At 41.2% G+C, this 20,275-nt stretch overlaps 1 protein-coding gene and 1 pseudogene across 7 annotated transcripts; both read right to left on the bottom strand.

The window, feature by feature from the left end:
• Positions 1–616: 616 nt before the first annotated feature.
• LOC306871671 (ribose-phosphate pyrophosphokinase 1) lies at positions 617–8,540 on the bottom strand. Of its 6 annotated transcripts, none has more exons than XM_079419759.1 (8): positions 8,432–8,540; positions 8,210–8,351; positions 7,338–7,527; positions 6,971–7,069; positions 6,630–6,754; positions 4,392–4,565; positions 4,104–4,263; positions 617–1,857 (listed from the first exon to the last, which is right to left on the bottom strand). In XM_079419759.1, the coding sequence occupies exons 2-8, from the start codon at positions 8,329–8,331 to the stop codon at positions 1,765–1,767; spliced, it is 963 nt and encodes a 320-aa protein (XP_079275885.1). In that variant the 5' UTR covers positions 8,332–8,351; positions 8,432–8,540; the 3' UTR covers positions 617–1,764. The 6 variants fall into 6 exon arrangements, with proteins under 6 accessions (XP_079275885.1, XP_079275886.1, XP_079275887.1 ...); XM_079419760.1 differs by having other exon boundaries at positions 7,344–7,527; XM_079419761.1 differs by having other exon boundaries at positions 8,210–8,306; positions 8,411–8,531.
• Positions 8,541–12,143: 3,603 nt separating this feature from the next.
• On the bottom strand, positions 12,144–19,366 carry LOC306871153 (neurite extension and migration factor-like; annotated as a pseudogene). The gene is made up of 4 exons: positions 19,309–19,366; positions 16,456–16,577; positions 12,668–16,244; positions 12,144–12,276 (listed from the first exon to the last, which is right to left on the bottom strand). The product of its transcript is annotated as a neurite extension and migration factor-like (transcript).
• Positions 19,367–20,275: the final 909 nt, after the last annotated feature.

Below are 20,275 nucleotides of genomic sequence, written 5' to 3'. Positions count from 1 at the left end.
TTAAGATAAGACAGCAATCCCGCAATCGTGTGGAGAGATAAAGTCAGGACACCACGGAGAGCGCGAGCTTGATATTCCGACACGGCTCTGTTTAATGTGACTTGGACAAACGACTACATGATTTATCGGTTTTCCTCACAATTACTGAACTATTAATGACTTTATAATTGTTTCTGTGGAGCGACGGATAGGTAAATTTATTTCTCTTGGGATTCTGTGATCTGTCAGAATAAAGCTAAATACAATCTTTAAACCAAACCATTTGCAGTATTTCCCAAACATTGCACATGTCTGCCAATATTTTTAAACTACGTAAAAAACAAAATGATTTTAATTGCAAGTTTCTTTTTAAATAACTGAATGAGTATTTATTTTACGAAATGGTCTTACTTTTCAAACCGTAAAACTAATAAATTGCGCCACCTAGCGCGCGCATTTATTACAGTTCGTAAACGTTTAAACATTGTGACATTGAAATATCAAATTAAATATTTGTTTGCAAAACCAATGTGGCATGCTTTCGAATTTAAAAATGAAAGGCAATGATTAAAAAAAAAATTTAAAATATAAAAAACATGTAATTGTACGAAAATGGAAAGACTAGACCACAAACGTGTGCAGTTTATACATGAAATATTTTACTCATCATTCCGTATACAGACAAGATACAATCAGTATTTTCTCCTTCGTTAAGGCATACGGCATAGACCTATCAAATCAAGCTCTGTCATCTCACTTACTGCTCCAGTGTAAGCTGTAGGATAGTTAGGTGTATTATCTCGGATCTCGCTTAAGTAGCATGGAAAAGAAACATACTCTAAAACCAAACACACCAAAGAAACACCAAAAACATAGTTCAACAGGCTGATTGTTTGGGCCAATTCTACAGTAGCCACTTAACTAGGATTTAAGTGTATGCGTGCATGCGAGTGTTCAGTCAAATCTAAAGGGCACTTCACAGATCTGTGTTCAAGCAGTCAAAAATGCTGCCTAACTGTAAACATGAACAAACCAAACATTTTATCACAACTTAAAAAAAATGACCTAACTTTTCTACTCAGATCTTGGCTTTCACTCTGTCAAAATTAATAGTTATGAGGAACAAAAATCAACCTAAAACTGAAACCTGAGAAGAGAAACAAAAGAAAAAAAATCTAGCTGCCATAACAATGGCAATCTAAAGGGGCTTAACCCATATTCTATTTCAATATAGCCATATGTTAGTAATTAGATTCTATAACAAAACTAATGTTACAAAACTCATAAACATCGTACCTTTAAGTTTCACAACAAACTTGAAATAAACAATAAAATCCAGTATTAGATCCTTCATTATAAGCAGGGGCTGTCATCTAATTGTTGGTTTTAAATTGTTTCTAAAGCAGAAATAACAGACAGCAACATTCAAGTGAATCCTCAGTCTAACATGCAGGTAACATTTATATACCCTAGAGCGACGCGTGAAATACAGTGAGTGGAGAGTGAATGGAAATCAAGATTTTAGCAGTTGTTACTTATCACAATACCCTTGGGAATAAAAGGTGAGTCAGCACATGCAGCAGAAAGAGGGAGCTGTGTGTAGCACAAAGGGCTTTCGTTCTTTTCATTCACTGTCCAGAATATGTCTCCAGTTAAATGGTGCATGTATGGGACTCTTACAAAGGAACATGGCTTAAGAGAGCCAGCAATGGTTCTCCATCATATGAGTTTGTACACAGTGATGACGTATGCATGTGTGTGCATGCGTGTGTGTGTGTGTTTGTGTTATAAGGGGACATGACTAAACAAGTATGAAACCGACTCCCCATTATGTGTTCTCCTAATGGCTTCAGCCAGGATCATAGAAATGTCGATCACCTGGAAAGGAAAAGAGAAATAAATTAGTCAACATGCTTGGAGTAATGAGTGGAAAACAAACTGTATCACCATTTCCATTAAAATAGCCGTTTTTAACATTAATAATAAGAAGAGTTTCTTAAGCATCAAATCAGTATATAAAAACGATCTCTGGAACATCATGTGACACTGAAGACGACTGCTAAAAATTCAGCTTTCCATCACAGTAATACATTCTATTTTAAAACATACTAAAATAAAAAGTTCTAACAGCATTTTACTATATACATGCTTTTACTGTACAGGTCCTTCTCAAAAAATTAGCATATTGTGATAAAGTTCATTATTTTCTGTAATGTACTGATAAACATTGGACTTTCATATATTTTAGATTCATTACAACACAACTGAAGTAGTTCAAGCCTTTTATTGTTTTAATATTGATGATTTTGGCATACAGCTCATGAAAACCCAAAATTCCTATCTCAAAAAATTAGCATATTTCACCCGACCAATAAAAGAAAAGTGTTTTTAATACAAAAAAAAGTCAACCTTCAAATAATTATGTTCAGTTATGCACTCAATACTCGGTCGGGAATCCTTTTGCAGAAATGACTGCTTCAATGTGGCGTGGCATGGAGGCAATCAGCCTGTGGCACTGCTGAGGTGTTATGGAGGCCCAGGATGCTTCGATAGCGGCCTTAAGCTCATCCAGAGTGTTGGGTCTTGCGCCTCTCAACTTTCTCTTCACAATATCCCACAGATTCTCTATGGGGTTCAGGTCAGGAGAGTTGGCAGGCCAATTGAGCGCAGTAATACCATGGTCAGTAAACCATTTACCAGTGGTTTTGGCACTGTGAGCAGGTGCCAGGTCGTGCTGAAAAATGAAATCATCTCCATAAAGCTTTTCAGCAGATGGAAGCATGAAGTGCTCCAAAATCTCCTGATAGCTAGCTGCATTGACCCTGCCCTTGATAAAACACAGTGGACCAACACCAGCATCACTGACTGTGGGTACTTGACACTGGACTTCAGGCATTTTGGCATTTCCCTCTCCCCAGTCTTCCTCCAGACTCTGGCACCTTGATTTCCGAATGACATGCAAAATTTGCTTTCATCCAAAAAAAGTACTTTGGACCACTGAGCAACAGTCCAGTGCTGCTTCTCTGTAGCCCAGGTTAGGCGCTTCTGCCGCTGTTTCTGGTTCAAAAGTGGCTTGACCTGGGGAATGCGGCACCTGTAGCCCATTTCCTGCACACGCCTGTACACGGTGGCTCTGGATGTTTCTACTCCAGACTCAGTCCACTGCTTCCGCAGGTCCCCCAAGGTCTGGAATCGGTCCTTCTCCACAATCTTCCTCAGGGTCCGGTCACCTCTTCTCGTTGTGCTGCGTTTTCTGCCACACTTTTTCCTTCCCACAGACTTCCCACTGAGGTGCCTTGATACAGCACTCTGGGAACAGCCTATTCGTTCAGAAATTTCTTTCTGTGTCTTACCCTCTTGCTTGAGGGTGTCAATGATGGCCTTCTGGACAGCAGTCAGGTCGGCAGTCTTACCCATGATTGCGGTTTTGAGTAATGAACCAGGCTGGGAGTTTTTAAAAGCCTCAGGAATCTTTTGCAGGTGTTTAGAGTTAATTAGTTGATTCAGATGATTAGGTTAATAGCTCGTTTAGAGAACCTTTTCATGATATGCTAATTTTTTGAGATAGGAATTTTGGGTTTTCATGAGCTGTATGCCAAAATCATCAATATTAAAACAATAAAAGGCTTGAACTACTTCAGTTGTGTTGTAATGAATCTAAAATATATGAAAGTCCAATGTTTATCAGTACATTACAGAAAATAATGAACTTTATCACAATATGCTAATTTTTTGAGAAGGACCTGTATATTTTGGATAAGATAGTATGTACCCTGGATGAGCTTTTGAACGGTAGTGTATACGTATCAAAAATGTGTAGTAAAATTTTGAAATCTTAATAGACTTGCAAACCATCACTGATTTCCCAGTTCACTTTGATTCAGATTCACAAGCTTGATATTCAGTTCTGATTTTGAAATATATAATGTGCAATATTACATAATCATGTGATTTTCTATATTACATTAACAACATTTATTTAATTATTTTTATATTATATAAGAGTTCAATATTTTAAAAACTTTTCCATTTACTTAAAATAGAAACAGACAGAAAATAATTATTCAGAAATTATGACCAGCCCTAAACCACAACATAATTTTCTATAAGATAAATGTCTGTGCCTGAATCTTGTTGCAGTGTTTGATTTTGTCCTCCTGTGGAATTGTGTTGGTGACCACAACTGCCTCGAAGTTGGCATTGTTGATCCGAGAAATGGCTGGCCCGGAGAAGATGCCATGAGTCAAGATGGCGTACACTTTAGTGGCTCCTGCAGACACCAATCTGAGAGAAGACAGAGACACACAAGCAATTAAACAAACAGGCAGGAACATGAGGTCAGACAAATCAGCAGGATAATCATGAATGTGCATTTGAGCGTGAAAGCATTCGTGTATCATGCGTGTCCTCACTTGTCAGCCGCGTGACATATCGTCCCACACGTGTCTGCCATGTCATCGACTAAAATCGCCACTCGGTCCTTCACATCCCCAACCAGCACCATACGATCAACCTCATTGGCCTTCTTCCGCTCCTTATGGATTAAGGCAAAGTCCACATTCAGTCGGTCTGCGATGGATGTCACTCTAATAAAACGAACAAGATTCTTAAGCAACATTCTGTACAACAGCGGTAAATGACCATGGATGCATTCAGGCTTCTCTGCAAGTGTCGCATACACACACCACAGAGAAGCCACATGTGCAAAAGTTACAATAAAAACAAGTACAAACACCAGAGCGCATAAGCTCACTCACTCGCTCACTTCAGTGTCTTAAATGGTTACAAAAGGGGGCGCTGTAGCCAGTCCATTTCTCAAAAAACAAATCACATGATGTAATCAGCATGATTAAATTAGCCAAGCTTTAAAAGGTTTCAAACAGATTTACAAAAAATGCCCACCACTATAATATACTGCTAAAGGTTTAGGCCAAGCCATCCACTGTTAGCTGCTAACAGTGGATGGCTTGGCCTAAACCTTTAGCAGAGTCACACACTCACACAAACACAAAAAACCTGACATTTCCTTACCCTTCACACCTAGAAGAGTAAAACACACTCATGTCCATCGTCTTCAAGAGCCTGAGCAACATTATAAACTACAATTCTCCAGGTTTAACAACCTGAAAGGGTTACGATGCCATAAAAATCTAATGATATGTAGTCCAAAACTCAGAAATATGATAAAATACATTCTTTTAAAAGACTTTTTAAAACATAATGTGAAAAGGATAAACAAAGAAAAATCTGAATGTGAAACAAGAGTGACAATGAATTAAGGAAAGAAATGAAGGAAGAGAATGGGTCTCATTCACTAATAGTTGTGTGAATTATTCACGTTTATACCCAGAAAAAATGTTTCTGTAAAAAATTCCACCTAATTCACAACAACGTGCGTGCAGACTCCAATTTGTTCTTAACCTCGTTGTAATGTCAATGAATTTGGAGTACTTTAAATTGGCTGCCGCATGCCTGAGGTTAGCCATTTGTAAAAAGCCTTGTAGTGCCTAGTAGACCAGGACACACACACAAAATAATTTCAAGACAGCACATTCCTTAGCAGGAGTTAAGACTTCCACTCCCAGCATCTGCATTTGACTGGCTGGCCGATTTCCTGCCCTAAATCTCCTCATCTCAGGAGACCTCTAAAACCCAGAATAAATTTGAGGGAACATCTGAAATGGATTTAGAACAGAACCTTCAAGGTTGTTCCTGACCGGTTTACCATAAATAAAAGTCCTTAAAAAAAACCTTATACTCACTTCTGTAGATGAAGCTCGATCACGAAAGATTCACGCTAACATAAACGCATTTAGGCAGATTGGGGATCTGCGCATTCACTTCAAAGTGAAAGTAATGTTAATCCTCTGCATCTTCAGCGGCTCAGATGTCAGGAGTAAATGACGACTGCTATGTTCATTATTTCATCCAACAACAAACCTCAAACGCTTAATCTGAAACATCTCGTCTTCCCCTGCACCGGAGTTGACACAATGGTGGTCGGACTGTTTACAGCTCACTAAGTTCACCCAGGGCGGGTCTAAGGTAAGACGGCCTTGTCAATCAACTATCGTGGGAGCGCCCTGTGCAGGAATCTCAGAAAAGCCTGATTTGAGAAAGAGGATTTTAAAATAGATATTTTAAAAATAAAAACACTGGGTGGATTTTTATAATTATAGGATGGATGTGTACACACACTTCCAACACACATTTAAGTTCAAACAGCTTGAAAAGTGAATTTTGCATCCGATGACCCCTTTAATACACAAAGCCGTAGTGCACTGACAAACTGTCAGTGAACCACGGCTCTCTGTAGTAAATGCCATCCATCTGAAAGTATGTGAAGGAGATTTACTACTTCTCACAGAACCGGCTTTAGTGACTAGATGCACATGATCATCGCATTCGATTATTTGCACAGCCCTACTTATAAGACCACAAAGAGTACATGATTTTTGTGTTTGTGGGGTATCAAGTGTTCCCGTATTTTTTCATAAATTTAAATTTATGAAGTAAAAATAAAATAAAAGAGCCATTGATGAATTATGATATGGTCATAAAAACCTTTACACACAGGTATCACACACATTTGTGTGTGTATGGTTAGTGAACGAGACCCAATGTTTTTGAGAGACAGAAAGAAAACACACCTCTTGGCTCCACCGGCATCAGGAGAAACAATGGTGCAGTTCTTCCATTCATTGATGTTTTCTTTTATCCATTTGAGGACTGCCGGCTCAGCATACAAGTTATCAACTGGGATGTCAAAGAACCCCTAACAACACACACACACACACAAAACACATCCACTCAAATAAACCATAAAAAAAACTTTCAATGTCCAAGTCTCAACTATAAAATGCAGAAGAAATTTAAGGCGCACCCAGTTCTACTCAGGCCTGACGGTAGGGTTATGTCTGTGATCTCTGTTCATGAGAGATAAGGGTTTGTTTTGAGCTCGTTTGGAGGAAAGGCGTTGCACTGTTTGTACCTGAATTTGAGATGCATGAAGGTCCATAGTGATGATGTGGTCTGCTCCGGCTACAGACAGCATGTTGGCGACCAGCTTGGCTGAGATTGGAGCCCGACTCTACAGACAAAATTCTCACTCATAAACATACACTCATAAATAAGTAACATCACAACCACTAACCAGATACACATTTACAGTACTATAGAGAAGGGCTAAGCAAGCCTAATTAGCCATGCCTTGTATGTTGCCAAAGGGCCAGAACACACAAGCCGACACCACAGAAGAAAGACTTACAGAAAGTAGCCCACATGGATCCACCAACAGTGATGCGGTTAATTTATGATTAACTGTGTGTACGTGTTAAGAAGCAAGCTGTTCCCCTCACCCCCACCTTGTCCTTCTTGTCCTGCCGAGCGTAAGGGAAACAAGGAATAACCGCCGTGACTCTGGAGGCCGATGCAATCTTACAGGCATTGATCATGATCAGCAGCTCCATAAGATTGTCGTTTATTTCGCCACAGCCACTCTGGACAATGTAGACATCTTCTCCACGCACACTCTCTCCTATCTCTACACTGCAAAAAAACATACACACAAAAACAAGGCTGAGTCTCAGGCACTATAAATCTATACTTGTCTGCCTGATTAGAGGGGTGTATCTGATTTGAGTTGATTTCTATATGGTCACCACTGGGGTTCAGACTGTCCTCCATTAAAAAGCAAATTGAAACTATTGCGTCAAAAACCTGACTGCATTTATCGCATGTAAGCTGCAGATAAAGAGTGAGATACACATTTTATCTTTTATGATCACAAGGCCTCCACAGACACCAGAGCCAACATTATATTTTAATCTCACGATATGAAAGTGGTCGTGTCCCTGCATATTCCATCTTTTTTAGCTATAGAAGCGAAGCTAATTATTTTAAAAATAATTATGCATAATAAAAAACCGCAGCAGCATTTCACGAGGGTACAATTTAATAGCGTTATAACTCCTCACGTGGCAGAGGAGGCCAGACAGGACGTTTAAAATTAGCATTAGCTGCCCCGGAGTCACATGCTTAATGCAGGTGGATGCTGGGAAATTGAGTCTGATGCCAGTACGAGGCGCATTGCGCCAGATGACACCTTCCAATACATAAAACTACAAACTAAATAAACATGGTTGCCATGTGTTTACCATTCCGTTTACCCTAGCCAAAACATTTCGGGAAATCATGGTTTCAGTTGCAAACCTGAGTGTAAAGAACTCACCAGGTTTCCTGATTGCTGAATTTTTTGGTGACCACTTTCCCCAGTTCGAGTCCCAGTCGGTCTGCGATCTTCTGCGACAGATCCGGATGCGAACTGCCTGAAAAGATCTTAATGTTTGGCATTCTGGGCTGATCCGTGGTGCCTATAGTGACGGGATGATGTACAGTGTTTTTTAAAAAAACACTGTAAGCTAAAAATTACCTCTTCTAAATCAGTGTTAACCTCAATAAAGTAGGTAAAGAGGGCCTGGTGCCGGTTGTCTCTTCTGAATCGGATCCGTCCGTGCAGAATGTAAAGCCACTAGTATGTGCATCGTAGCTCCGCCCACTCTAGTTAAACACGCCCATAAACTGTGGCGCGCGTCAATTTCGGCGCTATGATTGGACATATTTCTGGGGGCTAGATGACTGGCAGCTAAACAGACATATGCACGCGCCACACTTTATGATGTTCCAGTTTACCGTTTCAATAAAGCGTTCGTGCACACTCGGTCAAAAAAGACATTGCTTAATTTAGTTTTAGATAGGGCTTTTTTTTTACCTTTATAAACACCGGGACCACTTAGCAGTCTCACAGCCAACTAGATTTCCTCGATAACTTTTTAAAATCACTTTCATTAAGAACAATGTAACAACTCGTTTGATAGTTAGAAACCAGTTAAAACATAGAAATCTTTTTATCTCTAAAAGTCTAATGTCAGCAGGCTTTTATCAAAACTGTCTTGTGTATCATATGAAGAGCTCATTTGCAAAAACAGATAACTCAGTTTTTAACAATTCTCAGAAATCATGTTTTTTCATTGTGCTTTCCAATTAATCTCAATCAAACTGCAGTTGGGTTATTTGGACTAGGTTAAACAATACATTAAAAAACAGCTAACACAATAAAAACATAACAATAAAAAAACATGATTTTTGAACATTTAACTTTGATGAAAGGTTTTGATCCACTTCAAATGTTGACTACTGCATAGCCAATACCGGCTATATACAGTTTAAATATTAACAAACATTTGCAATGACCCATAGCCTTCATAAAACATGTAAATTATGTCTCCAGTGCAGCTAGTTTATCTAGTTTTTAAATGACTTCCTATAGGGGGAAAAAACCCTCTGGTTGCTATAATAAATAATGCACTCTAGTGGTAAAAGAGGTGTCTTCTTTGTTCCTAGGACGGCTTTCTGTTGTATAACTGCCATCAAAACTGATTTACAGTGAGATATTTTTGGGGTTCGGTAGCAGACAGCTATGTAGAGAAACAATGTAGGAAATCAGAGAATCGATGAAGCCTGATAAAATTAGATTTGTTCATGTTTCCACAAACAAAAATGAGTCAGTACTGAAACGAGTGTTCAAAAGCTCTTTTAATTAATATTTATTCCATAAACATGATTACAAAACTCAGCAAGTTACCAATATTACATTTGTCACCATACAGGCTTGATCACAAATATTTCAACTTTTGTGACAGATACAACAAAAACAAAATACTAGAATAATTTACATGAAAATCTATAAAACAGCAATCAGATCACAAATTAGTGTTATTGTTCCACTGTCTGTTTTCATGGTTTCTTTTTTTTATCTTTAAATTAATATATATTTTAACTAGAGCACAACACTCTTACAACAAGATTGGTCCAATTACAAAAACTCTCAACAAAGAGTCACAGCTTGCTCTCCTTCTCTCTCCTTTACAATAGTTTTTTATTTATTTTTATAGTATTTTCAATTTTTGGCTTTAAAACAAACAAACAAAAAACAAATAAGAGAGAGAGAAAGAAAAAGAAAGAAAGAAAGAAAGAAAGAAAGAAAGAAAACATCATGGCAATTAGCAACCTTTTCACTTGCTGAAAAGGGAAAAGAACAAAGCCACAGTAAGAACGACCTCACATCACTTTCTAAGAAAAATATACACTTAGAAAATATGTTACAAATTGGCACAATGAAAAATATACAGGTCATTTTTTTTTCCTACATCAAGAGTTCATTGAGAATCCACCTGGAGAAGACAGACCAGGCAGTAGAAAGAGTTTCTTTTTTTTCCTTGATGATGAAAAAAGGCAAAAGTAGTTACAAGTAATGTAGTGTCAAATAAATCATGAAAAAAATACTTCCAACTTGACAATATAATACATTCATAAATAGGGCACAATTAAGTTTTTGATATGCCTGTTTTAACTTTACATGATGCACTTATAGGGGAATAACACTGTTTAAGAACTTTTCAAAAATACAAACGCTTCGGTCAGTGCAGTGGATGTGTGCTATACAGTTTTCACTGGTGTAAAACTTTGCTCTCAAAGTATGAAGAAGAGCACCCTGCACTGGCATCACAGATGTCCTGCAGGTTTAGCAACTGTAGTGCTGTGTAAAAACAGTACAGCAGGGGACAGAGTTTGTATGGCGAGAAGGGCAGCTGAGGGAATGAAAGATGTGAATGCAGTTGGGTTCCCTGAGCCAACGGACCTGAACCAACTGTGTTACATCTCCATTCACTCAGCACTGAAAGAAATCATTTGGACAACCAACTTATGTTCTAATCTTTCCTGGTCTTTTACTTGGTGAGGTTGATTTGGCTGGGAAGGCCCTAAAAATCAAGAGGTTTTCAGAGCTCACTTCTGAATTGCACCACCAGCTGTGGAATGTCACTCATCATCTGCACCCGTTTTCTTCAACATTTCAGCACTGCAATAATTTCACCTTAATTAATTCACAGCATTGTTACAGCATTTGCACAAGTACCCACTAAACTTTGAAAATGGAGGAACAGTTCTCAAAATACAGCTGTCGATTCAATGTAGTGTTGAACAACTCAAGGGCAGAAAATCAAAGAGAAAATATTTCTTTTCAAATAGGTATTCACAAAAGAGGCGATCCAGGGAGTTGCAGAAAAAGCAATGTAGTAAACAACACATGGGGGTAACCAAGTTGGCATCTTTCCCTCTTTTTAAAACACAACAAATAACATTCCAACAGCAATAGAAAAATAATGGTTTTGAGATCAGGTAAGAAACAGGCGAGTCAGAGAAAGTAATACAGGGGATCAGCATTCACAGCACATATCCATATCATGTTTTAAATGCATGCACTTCACTAGCAACAAATTAGAAAACTTTCAAAAAAATATTTGGTCCTGTTCTTAACTAGTTTGGAGGGTTGAGGGACAGAGAAATATGTGTACCGAACTAGAAATTTGGGGATGTAAACGAGTTAGAATGCATTGCATGTCTTGTTATAAGAAGGAATGATCATTTTCTTACCTTGTTACACATGAACAGTGATCTTTTACCATCCAGAAATACATCAGAATGAAAGGCAACCAATGTTTTTCTCTGCCACTATAGCACTTCGGCTTCCTCCCACCAATTCTCGTCATGCATCTCTCACTTCAGGCCTCTAATCTTGAACTAACCAGGAGTGTAAAAGACAGAAAATAAACCAACAATATTTTTCTTCTGATTGTTGAGATGACTCCTCGCCGCAAGCTGTTTATACAGATGTGATGCAACAGGAGTGAATCTCAGATTAACAACTCAACAACCCCCCCCCCCCCCCATCCCAAGCACACACACGCTCCTCAATCACTGCCACATTATAAAACAGCAAATATTTATGTAGATAAAAATGTCTGTACATTTAATTGTTCATAGTTTGGCACATTAATTTAAACATGTCTGATATAATCTTCTTTTGTAAATAGTGCATATGTTTGTGTACAACAGCATTTTGATACTGGCAGGAGGAGATTCACTGGAAAACAGATGAATGAACCCCCTTTTCACAACTTATAAACAAACAACAATAATGAAAAAATCTCTTGTGAAATTTCAGAACCTCAGAAAACAAGAGCGTCTCGGTCAAGATCCTTTCTTTTAGCTTGTCAAAGCCCAGTGTTCTGAGGGGTTGGCACAGAAATGAGGGGAAACGATTCTTAGCACAGAATACTACACATGACCTTTGACCCCTGAACAGAAGGCAACCATTTGCTGAGAGACAGAGCAGGGCGCTGGGCTCGGTCTAAACCATGGTTCTGTGACACCGATTTAACACATACAGTGTTATAGCTGCAACGGAAAACAAAAAGACAAAAAAAATTATATTTAGATATACACCACACTAAAAGAGAATCCAAAGACTTTCAAGGCATTTTTCTTCTTGGAAAACAAACCAAACGCAAACAAAAACAACTGAAAATTTGTCAGATAAAAATGCAACAAAGCAGCAATGGTGAGTAGGGTGCAGCCATGACAGTGAGACTTCAGTCAGTCTAGTAGGTAGTTTAGCAGGGCTGACATGCAGGATGTGCCTGCCTTCCAGTAGGCCAGGCAAAGCATTGTGGGTAAAGTTGGTGCCATGCAGCTCTGAAATGTGGAAAGGATTTTAGGAGGATTTGGCAGGGTGCGAGGGAAGGGAACGGAGAAAGAGAAGGGGCACATTGCAGAGAGAAAATATTACCTCCGTTTCTCAACCAAAGCGGTCAATGCTACTCCTTTTATGTCCCTTTTACCCGCTAAGAGTTCCTCACGGGCGAACTTAGCGTTGCTTTTGTGACGATACATTTTTTTGTGGGCTGGACGGTGTGGAAGTGGGAGACAGTCCAATCCGAGGGTAGGAAAGAAGCCTGGTGGGAGAAGTTTAGGCAGTGCTTTACCACCACGCCCAGCCCCTTTCTTCCCTCGACCTCCGCCTGAGGCACCACCCCGCTTTTTAATGTCAGCAGCGCTACCCAGAATCTTCAGTGTCTGGCTCTGGAGGGCATGTTGACCAGGTGAAAGACAAGGCCCCCAAAGAGGCTCCACAGAGGCCCTCATGAAACGCTGTACCTCAGCCATGCCAGATACTATATTGGACAGGATGTTCGATGGTTCCTGGAATTCTCGTTGGTCATCATTTAACAGTCCCCCAGTAATAGGCCACTCCCCCTGAGCTCCAATTAAGCCAAGCGATGGGGTAGGGGAAGAAGCGCCACTTCCTAAACCTTCACCACTTTTGGCTGCTTTTCCCTCTAGCAAGGCTTTGATTTTCCGCACAGAACGGGAACCCTGACGTGGGAGCTTTACTTTCTCTCCTTTCAGTGTTTTAGCAGTTTTGCTCTTTTTGGTGCCTTGTCCATTTTTCCCACTCTTTTTTGTTGAGCCTTTGTGATCCCTTAGCCCTACTTCATCCTCCTCTGTGTTGAAAGAGCGTATCTGTAGGTGGTGTGGGTTTCCGTCTTGATTAAGCTGCGGGACAACTCCACAGTTCCATTGTACGTTTGCTTCTGCTGCTTCTGAGAATTCTCCAACTTTACCACAGTTCCCCAACAGTTGAGGGGAAGAGTTAGGCGTGTCTGGTGGCGACATCTCAGAGAGCGAGGAATGGCGGAACTTGTCAGGGGTAAAGTTGGAGATATCCAAGAGGTCAGTTGACTCTCGAAGTGGAACAACCTCCTCTAGACTTTGCTGCAAGACGAGCCGTGGGCTGCAATGCGGCAAGAAGCCATCGTTGATCTCACCAATCTCCTCTTCCCTCTCTCTTTCTCCCTCTCTCAGGCTGAGTGAGCTGTAGTTGCTAGAGGTGGCAGAAAGTGACCCCAGGGAGTTAAAGCTAACCAGCCGCCCTACACCATTGTCACTCCGAGAGCCAGTCGGACTCAAGCCATAATCAGCATCAGGTTGGGACTCTTCATATGAGACCCTGCAACCTGATAGAGACACTTGCCCAAAGCCTGTGACATTTGTGCTATCCCCTGGTAACACAGGCAACGGTGTGGGAAAGCCCGATGGCATTATTGGTGACTGGGTTGGGATGTCTGGGGAGAAGGGCAGCTGTTCAGCAGATGGTTGGGATGGCCATGAAATGGGCTGGTTTGGTTTAGTGAGGTTTGGCTCAGTATAATGCGTGTGGTGAGGCCCAGGTTTCATAGGTGGCGGAGAGTGAGGCAGCTCTGATTCAGAGGGAGGAGAGAGAACACAGCTCTGGACTGGCTGAAGTGTGGTATTCTGTAGCCCTGGATGGAAATAGTTGATGTTAGCAGTACTTGATGACTCCGAGGCTTCGAGAAGAGTTTGCAGGTATCCCCCAGGGAGGAGTTCAGCATTTCCAACAGTCCCTGTAGCAGCTGGGGTCAAAGTGCATTTTTCAGGGTCATTACTGGAGGTTTCATTTGTGGCGTTACCTTCCAAAGAGTTACTAAGGTTTTCTGGTAAACATGGGCTGCACTGCTCAATCTCAGAGGCTTCTGGGACTTCCTGTGTCTCAGCTTCTTTTAACTTTTTCAATCGAAGTCTTGCTTCACTTTTGAACTTCTTTATCTTCCCTGTTTTACCGGCCTTTCTTCTTTCCTCTCTCTCCTGTGTTCTGCTTTTAGCCCTGGCAGTGTGTGTAACGTAGGTAATGTCCTCTTTTGGTTCCTCTGTGCTTTTCAGGGATTTGGTCCCTTTTGGTTGATTGTGGATGGGGACCACTATAGTTTGGCTGGGGAGGGAATTTTTTACGGTATGGATCTGCTGGATCCTGAGTCTGGCCATCCTGTGCTTGCGTTTGGGTGTAGTGCTTGGTCTTTTGCAGCCATTGAGATGTTTGGTTGTTTCTGCAGCTGTTAATCTATTCTGCTCCTGCTGCTGCTTTTCTCTTTCCTGCCAGTATGCTTTTAATGGTGCAAGTCTCTCATAGTGAAGCAGAGTGTTTGGACTCAGACAGACCACAGCAGTTGATGGGTCGACTCGTCCCAGACGCACTCTCATGTGCCTCTGGCCTTTAAAACGATTAATGATTATGTATTTTATAATGACAGGTGGGTCCTTCCTACTGGACCGCCGCCTCTTCTTTGGGCACCAGTCATCATCGCGCTCTTTCTTGAACCCAACAGGTGGTTTTTCTCGTTTTTCTGCATTTTTCTCACTTTCTATTGAGTCCACATCGTACAAGTAGTCTTCTCGGTAGGCCACCTTCCTCTTGGCTCGGAGGCGGTAGCTTAGCTGACTGGAGGAGCTAGAGTTTTCTCTGGACAAGCAGCCATGGCGGAGGGAGAGCCCATGGTCTGGGGAGCCTGTGCAAGAGCTGTCATCACTGAATTCGCCGGAATCTTCCGGAGAGTTACTGAGGTCAAAAAGAAAGTTATTGTCTGGGCTAATATTGGGAGTCACGTGGTCATCAGCCTTAATCTCAGCGGATTGATCTGGTTTCTCTTTTGGCCCCTCTTTTCTACTGCAAGGTAAACTAGGAAAGAAACCTAGCTGAGTCTCATCCTGTAGGGCAGACTCACTCCTCTCCTGCACTCCATCCTGATAGGACTCATAGCGTATCTTGAGCGAGCAGACATCAGTTCCGAGTGCAGTCTCCTCCTCCTGAAACATATAATTCTCCACATCTTCCTCACAGAACAGATTGACTGCAAGTTCACTGCGGGAGCATAAGTCCAAAAGCTCCATACGACTCTCACTGATGAGAGTCTCTAGACAACTCCAGTCCTGCGCCTCCTCTCCAAGACCTTCGTATATGCTCCTGGATGCAGGATCCTCATCTGATTCGCTCTCCTGCATCGACCTCCCTTCTTCAGCCCCCTCATTGGTTACAGCTGGATGGGTGGGGGCGCTGAGCAGCTGGTCAGATAGAACCTGGTCACCATAGCGACCTGCGCTGGGGGCGGGCCCAAGGCATTGCAAATTGATGCTGGAAAAGCTGAGTACGGACTCACAGGATTCCGGTTCTGTCGGATTTTTGGGGATCAGACAGCTAAGGCAGTCTCCGCCCCTGGAGTCCATGTTAGAGAAGGACGACCTGTCACAGGTCTGCGGCACAGACCAGGGCGTCACAGGTTTGGAACAGGGCACAGAAGAGAGAGATGAAAGGGAGGAAAGAGAGGAGAATGAAGAGAGAGAGGACAGAGAGGTGGTGTTGGAGACAGACCCATCATGCAGGTCAGCTGGGCTAAGAGGACCTTCGGAGGTCTGACTCTGGCCACAGAGAGAGGGCAGGGACAGCACCGCAGGAGCAATGTCATCACAGCGCCTTAGATCATGTGACACATCTGCCAACGGGTCATGTGATTCTAAAAAAAGAAAAGAGGCAGAGACAAAGATCCTTAAAGTAAAATGCGTATTTTTACTGGTGAACATCTGTAAATATATTTATAAATAGATATAAAGAGAAGTTTTACATATTACACTGAATGTTTAAGCAATGTGCAGATAATAGTAGTTAAAATATAATATTTCAGTTTCATAAAATGCTTCATTTTATACGTGCATGGGAATGCCTACCATTGTCACTAGCATCTCTTGGGCAGGGGCTGCGATCTGCCCCTGAGAATCGGGACTCCTGTAGAACATCCATCAATCTGAAGTGAATCTCTCTATCACTAACATAATTACAACTGTCCAGCCTGTAGAAACACACAGAGAGACACATTAAAGGCAGAAGCCATGAAATCTTTAGAAATTTGTCAGCACTGAAGACCATTTAAAAACCTTGCAAAAATCTGACAGATAAACCAATAATATTTTAAGGTGTTACGTTTATTTTTATTCATTTGGCAGATGCTTTATTCAAAATGACTTACAAAAAATAAATACTTCAAGCAATTTCTCATTGGAGCCAAAATTATTTGCAGTACACAGTGGCCAGTTTAAGACACAACCTACAGCAGATGTGGAATCAGAAAAGATAGAAGGGTTTAATTTTTTTTTTCCAGTCATTTAACAGTCATTTAATAGAAAGAGAACCTAGGATATTTTCATAAATGTCTTTTGTGTTCCATATAAGTGATACAGGCATACAGAAGTTTTAGAAGGTTTGATGAATGATGAAGAATGACTGTTGAGAATTTAGTGATACTTGACCAGAAAAAAACAACTCAAAAGAAAAACATCAGTATTATTAGTTTACATTCCCACAATTTAAAGAGAATTTATTTATTCATCATGCTAACTGCGAGTTACAAATCAGAATTCTCTCTCTAGGACTTCCTCGATTTGTGTCCCGTTTTCACTTTCTGTCTCTCTTACTCTCCAGTATTACAGTGAGTTGTATTGTTTTACATCATTCTGTCCTCTGATTGCCCTTCACTGTGAAGAACAACTCTTGAGGATGTGAAAGAAATGAGTTTTTCAACAGCAGAGAAGAGAAAAGAAAGTGCACTCTCTCTTGCCTCAGGCTGTGTGTGCATGTGTCAGAATTGTGCAATATATGCAAGTAAAAAGACATGCAGTTTTTTTTATTTTAAATATAAATAAATAAACATGACAACACTGCATATGCTGTGGGGAGAAATGCTGATCTCTAGTACACTGTTTGAAGTGTTCCCACGATGTGAATTTACATAGGATTTCAGAACTGACCTGTTGAAGATTTATGAATTACATGAGTATCGAAACTGTTGAGTGGGCATTATGTGTATTTCAGTGCCCATGGTTTGATGCTCCAGTTTAATTATAATGTTGTCTATATACACTACAAATATAGATGTTATTTAAACAATTTACAATAAATCTAAATATTGCTTGCTTGGAATTCCATATGAAAGTGCAGTGGACAGGTGCAGAATTTTATTCAAATGTCATGTTTGTGATAGTTATTTTCATTGTTCAACAAACATAACAGCTAATTTTATGTATTAATCAAATGTCATTAAAAACTTTCATCTTTCAGGTGAAGATACCTTTATTTTCCAAAAAAAAATATCAGTATATACAACTGACTATACTTTCAAATCCATTATGTTTATGTTGCTGTAAATAAATTTGTCATACTTAAAAACATACACAGCATAATGCACAATAAATATCTGCATTCACTGGATAATTTCAGAATATCATCTGTCCCCACAGGCTTGATGGCAGAAAAAAATCCAAGCAAGAAAAAAATTCCATAACACCCCTTTTCAACAACACACAGTTACACACTAAAAACATACTCCAGCGTTCACCAGATCTGGAAATGGCTATATAACAATAATCTAGGATTTACTCCTTCCAACCATTAACAGTATGAGAAAAAGCCTAGGGCTGTTCTGAGAACATCATGGCTGGGCTCATTCTTGCCAGCTTTGCAGACAGAGAGATAGAGAACAGGGCAGTGGCACTGTCTGCAAACTGCTTTTATTAAAAACGAAATTAATATTTATTCAGCTTCAACATCCACCCAAGAGACAGACAATGGAATTACAGAAGAGAGAGAGAGAGAGAGAGAGAGAGAGAAGTGGAGAGCTTGTGAGAAAGACGCATAAAAAGAGAGAGAGAAGGAGAAGCCGAATCCATGTCGGTGTGAGTTTGTTTGATCTTTTTCAGAGATCAATAAATCTGCTGCAATCTGTCCTCGGTCAATCTGTCAGACAAGCAACCAAAATATCATCCATTTATGTCACAGAAAGCATTACTACGCTGACTGACTACTTAACGTAAGGTTTAAACACTGACTGCAAGTCTGGCTTCATGTGTGGAAAACAAACAGACCTCAGCGTCCACACGAATTGATGGTTTTTGTCAATTGATTGATTGTGGTATTGATTTTGGTGGTTCAAACTGTGCACGAGTCGAGAACTTTAGCTCTGTTACAGCCCTAGATGCAGCTTGACAGCATCAAAGAAACTTCCATAACATCTTCCCAGGACGGCTGTCCGGTGACTGACAGGTCCCCCATACTCTAAACACGACCATATCAAGAGTCCTGAAAGACGAGCGCGCTTTCAGCATCTCGGATAACCCAGATAATTTACATTATTTAGAGAGACGTAACAGGTTTGAGTCCACCCTTAATTATTGAAGGCCTGCATGGTGCGCTATGATACACGCTCTGCTATTCTGCATCGCCAAATGCCGCATCGGTCGCAGGCGCTGAGGCGCGAGCAAAACGCGGGGAAAATGAAAACGCGTAAATATAGAATAACGCCACATGAAAGCATTCGTATTATATTGCTGTAAACGAGTGCGTATATAGCTGTGGCCTTGGCTTAGGGGGATGGTGTGTGTGTGTGTGTGTGTGTGTGTGTGCGTGTGTTTGCCTCACGCATTCGTCATGAGCATCAATGCTTTCTGTCCCTCAGACGATGGCCTGCGACTCTTAGCTTCCGCAGGACATTGAGCCGTTCCTCCGCGTCTTCTCCCTCACAAACACACCTGTGCAATATATGGACGCATCATGACAGCTGACACTCGCTCCACCATTTCTCCCCATTGCAGCGTTTGACGCGCGTCACACTGGCCCACTCACCGCATCACGCACGCAAACACGCGCATCCCGCACACTCACCTCCCGTTACACCCGTCCCGCCCGCTCTTAAGACTCCGTTTGATCGCCCGGCGTGCAGAATGTTGTCATACGTTGTTGTTTTTTTTTTTTTTGTAACCCCCTTCAATGCAGCGGTCTCAGCATGTTTGCCCTCTCTGACTGCCTCCCCGGTAGCAGCAGGTGGACGCGCCTCTCGCGCCTCGGAGCCCCTTACCACTCCATTTTATTCCCTCGCGCTCCAGGGTTTCCAGGAAACAAACAAAGGTCTGCTGCAGCGCCTGCTCCTCGCCGCATGCTCGCGCTCCGCTCTCTCCTCCTTTAGAGTCGCTTTTGTTTTTGCCTTATGTTCGTGCGTAACGGAGACGGGGGTGTGTGTGCGTGCGGATGTGTTTTTCCCAGCTGTACCCCGTCCGTCCCTGACAACGACGGCGCGCTCGTGCGCTGCTGCTCCCCCTCTTTTGAGACCTGCCATAAAGAGCGCGCCCCCATATTTTGCACGGCGGCGCGCTGAGGAGTCGGGAGCGCGCGGCACTGCTGAACAGGTGCAGAGGCGCACGCATGCGCACTGATGCTTCACAAGCTCCAAGCACCAGCTAGGGGTCTCTGCAGATTTAGTTTGTTTCCCATAGACAAACTGCTATTACATACGCAGTTACTAACTAAATAAATAAAGCGAGGGAATTTGAAATCCATAACTGTGAAAAATTAATCATACTGAAAATAAAAAAAATCTTTGTTTATGACACTGGTAGTCTATTACAGTTACTTAAACATACAAACAAACAAATAAGCGAGACAATTTGAAAGATCCTGGACCACAAAACCTGTCATAAGTGTCAATTTTTTTAAAATTGA

This window comes from Barbus barbus (genome assembly GCF_936440315.1).
Source record: "Barbus barbus genome assembly, chromosome: 6".
Classification (NCBI taxonomy): Eukaryota; Metazoa; Chordata; class Actinopteri; order Cypriniformes; family Cyprinidae; genus Barbus; species Barbus barbus.
Note: the sequence above shows the minus strand (reverse complement) of the source record. Positions and strands in the feature narration are given on the sequence as shown.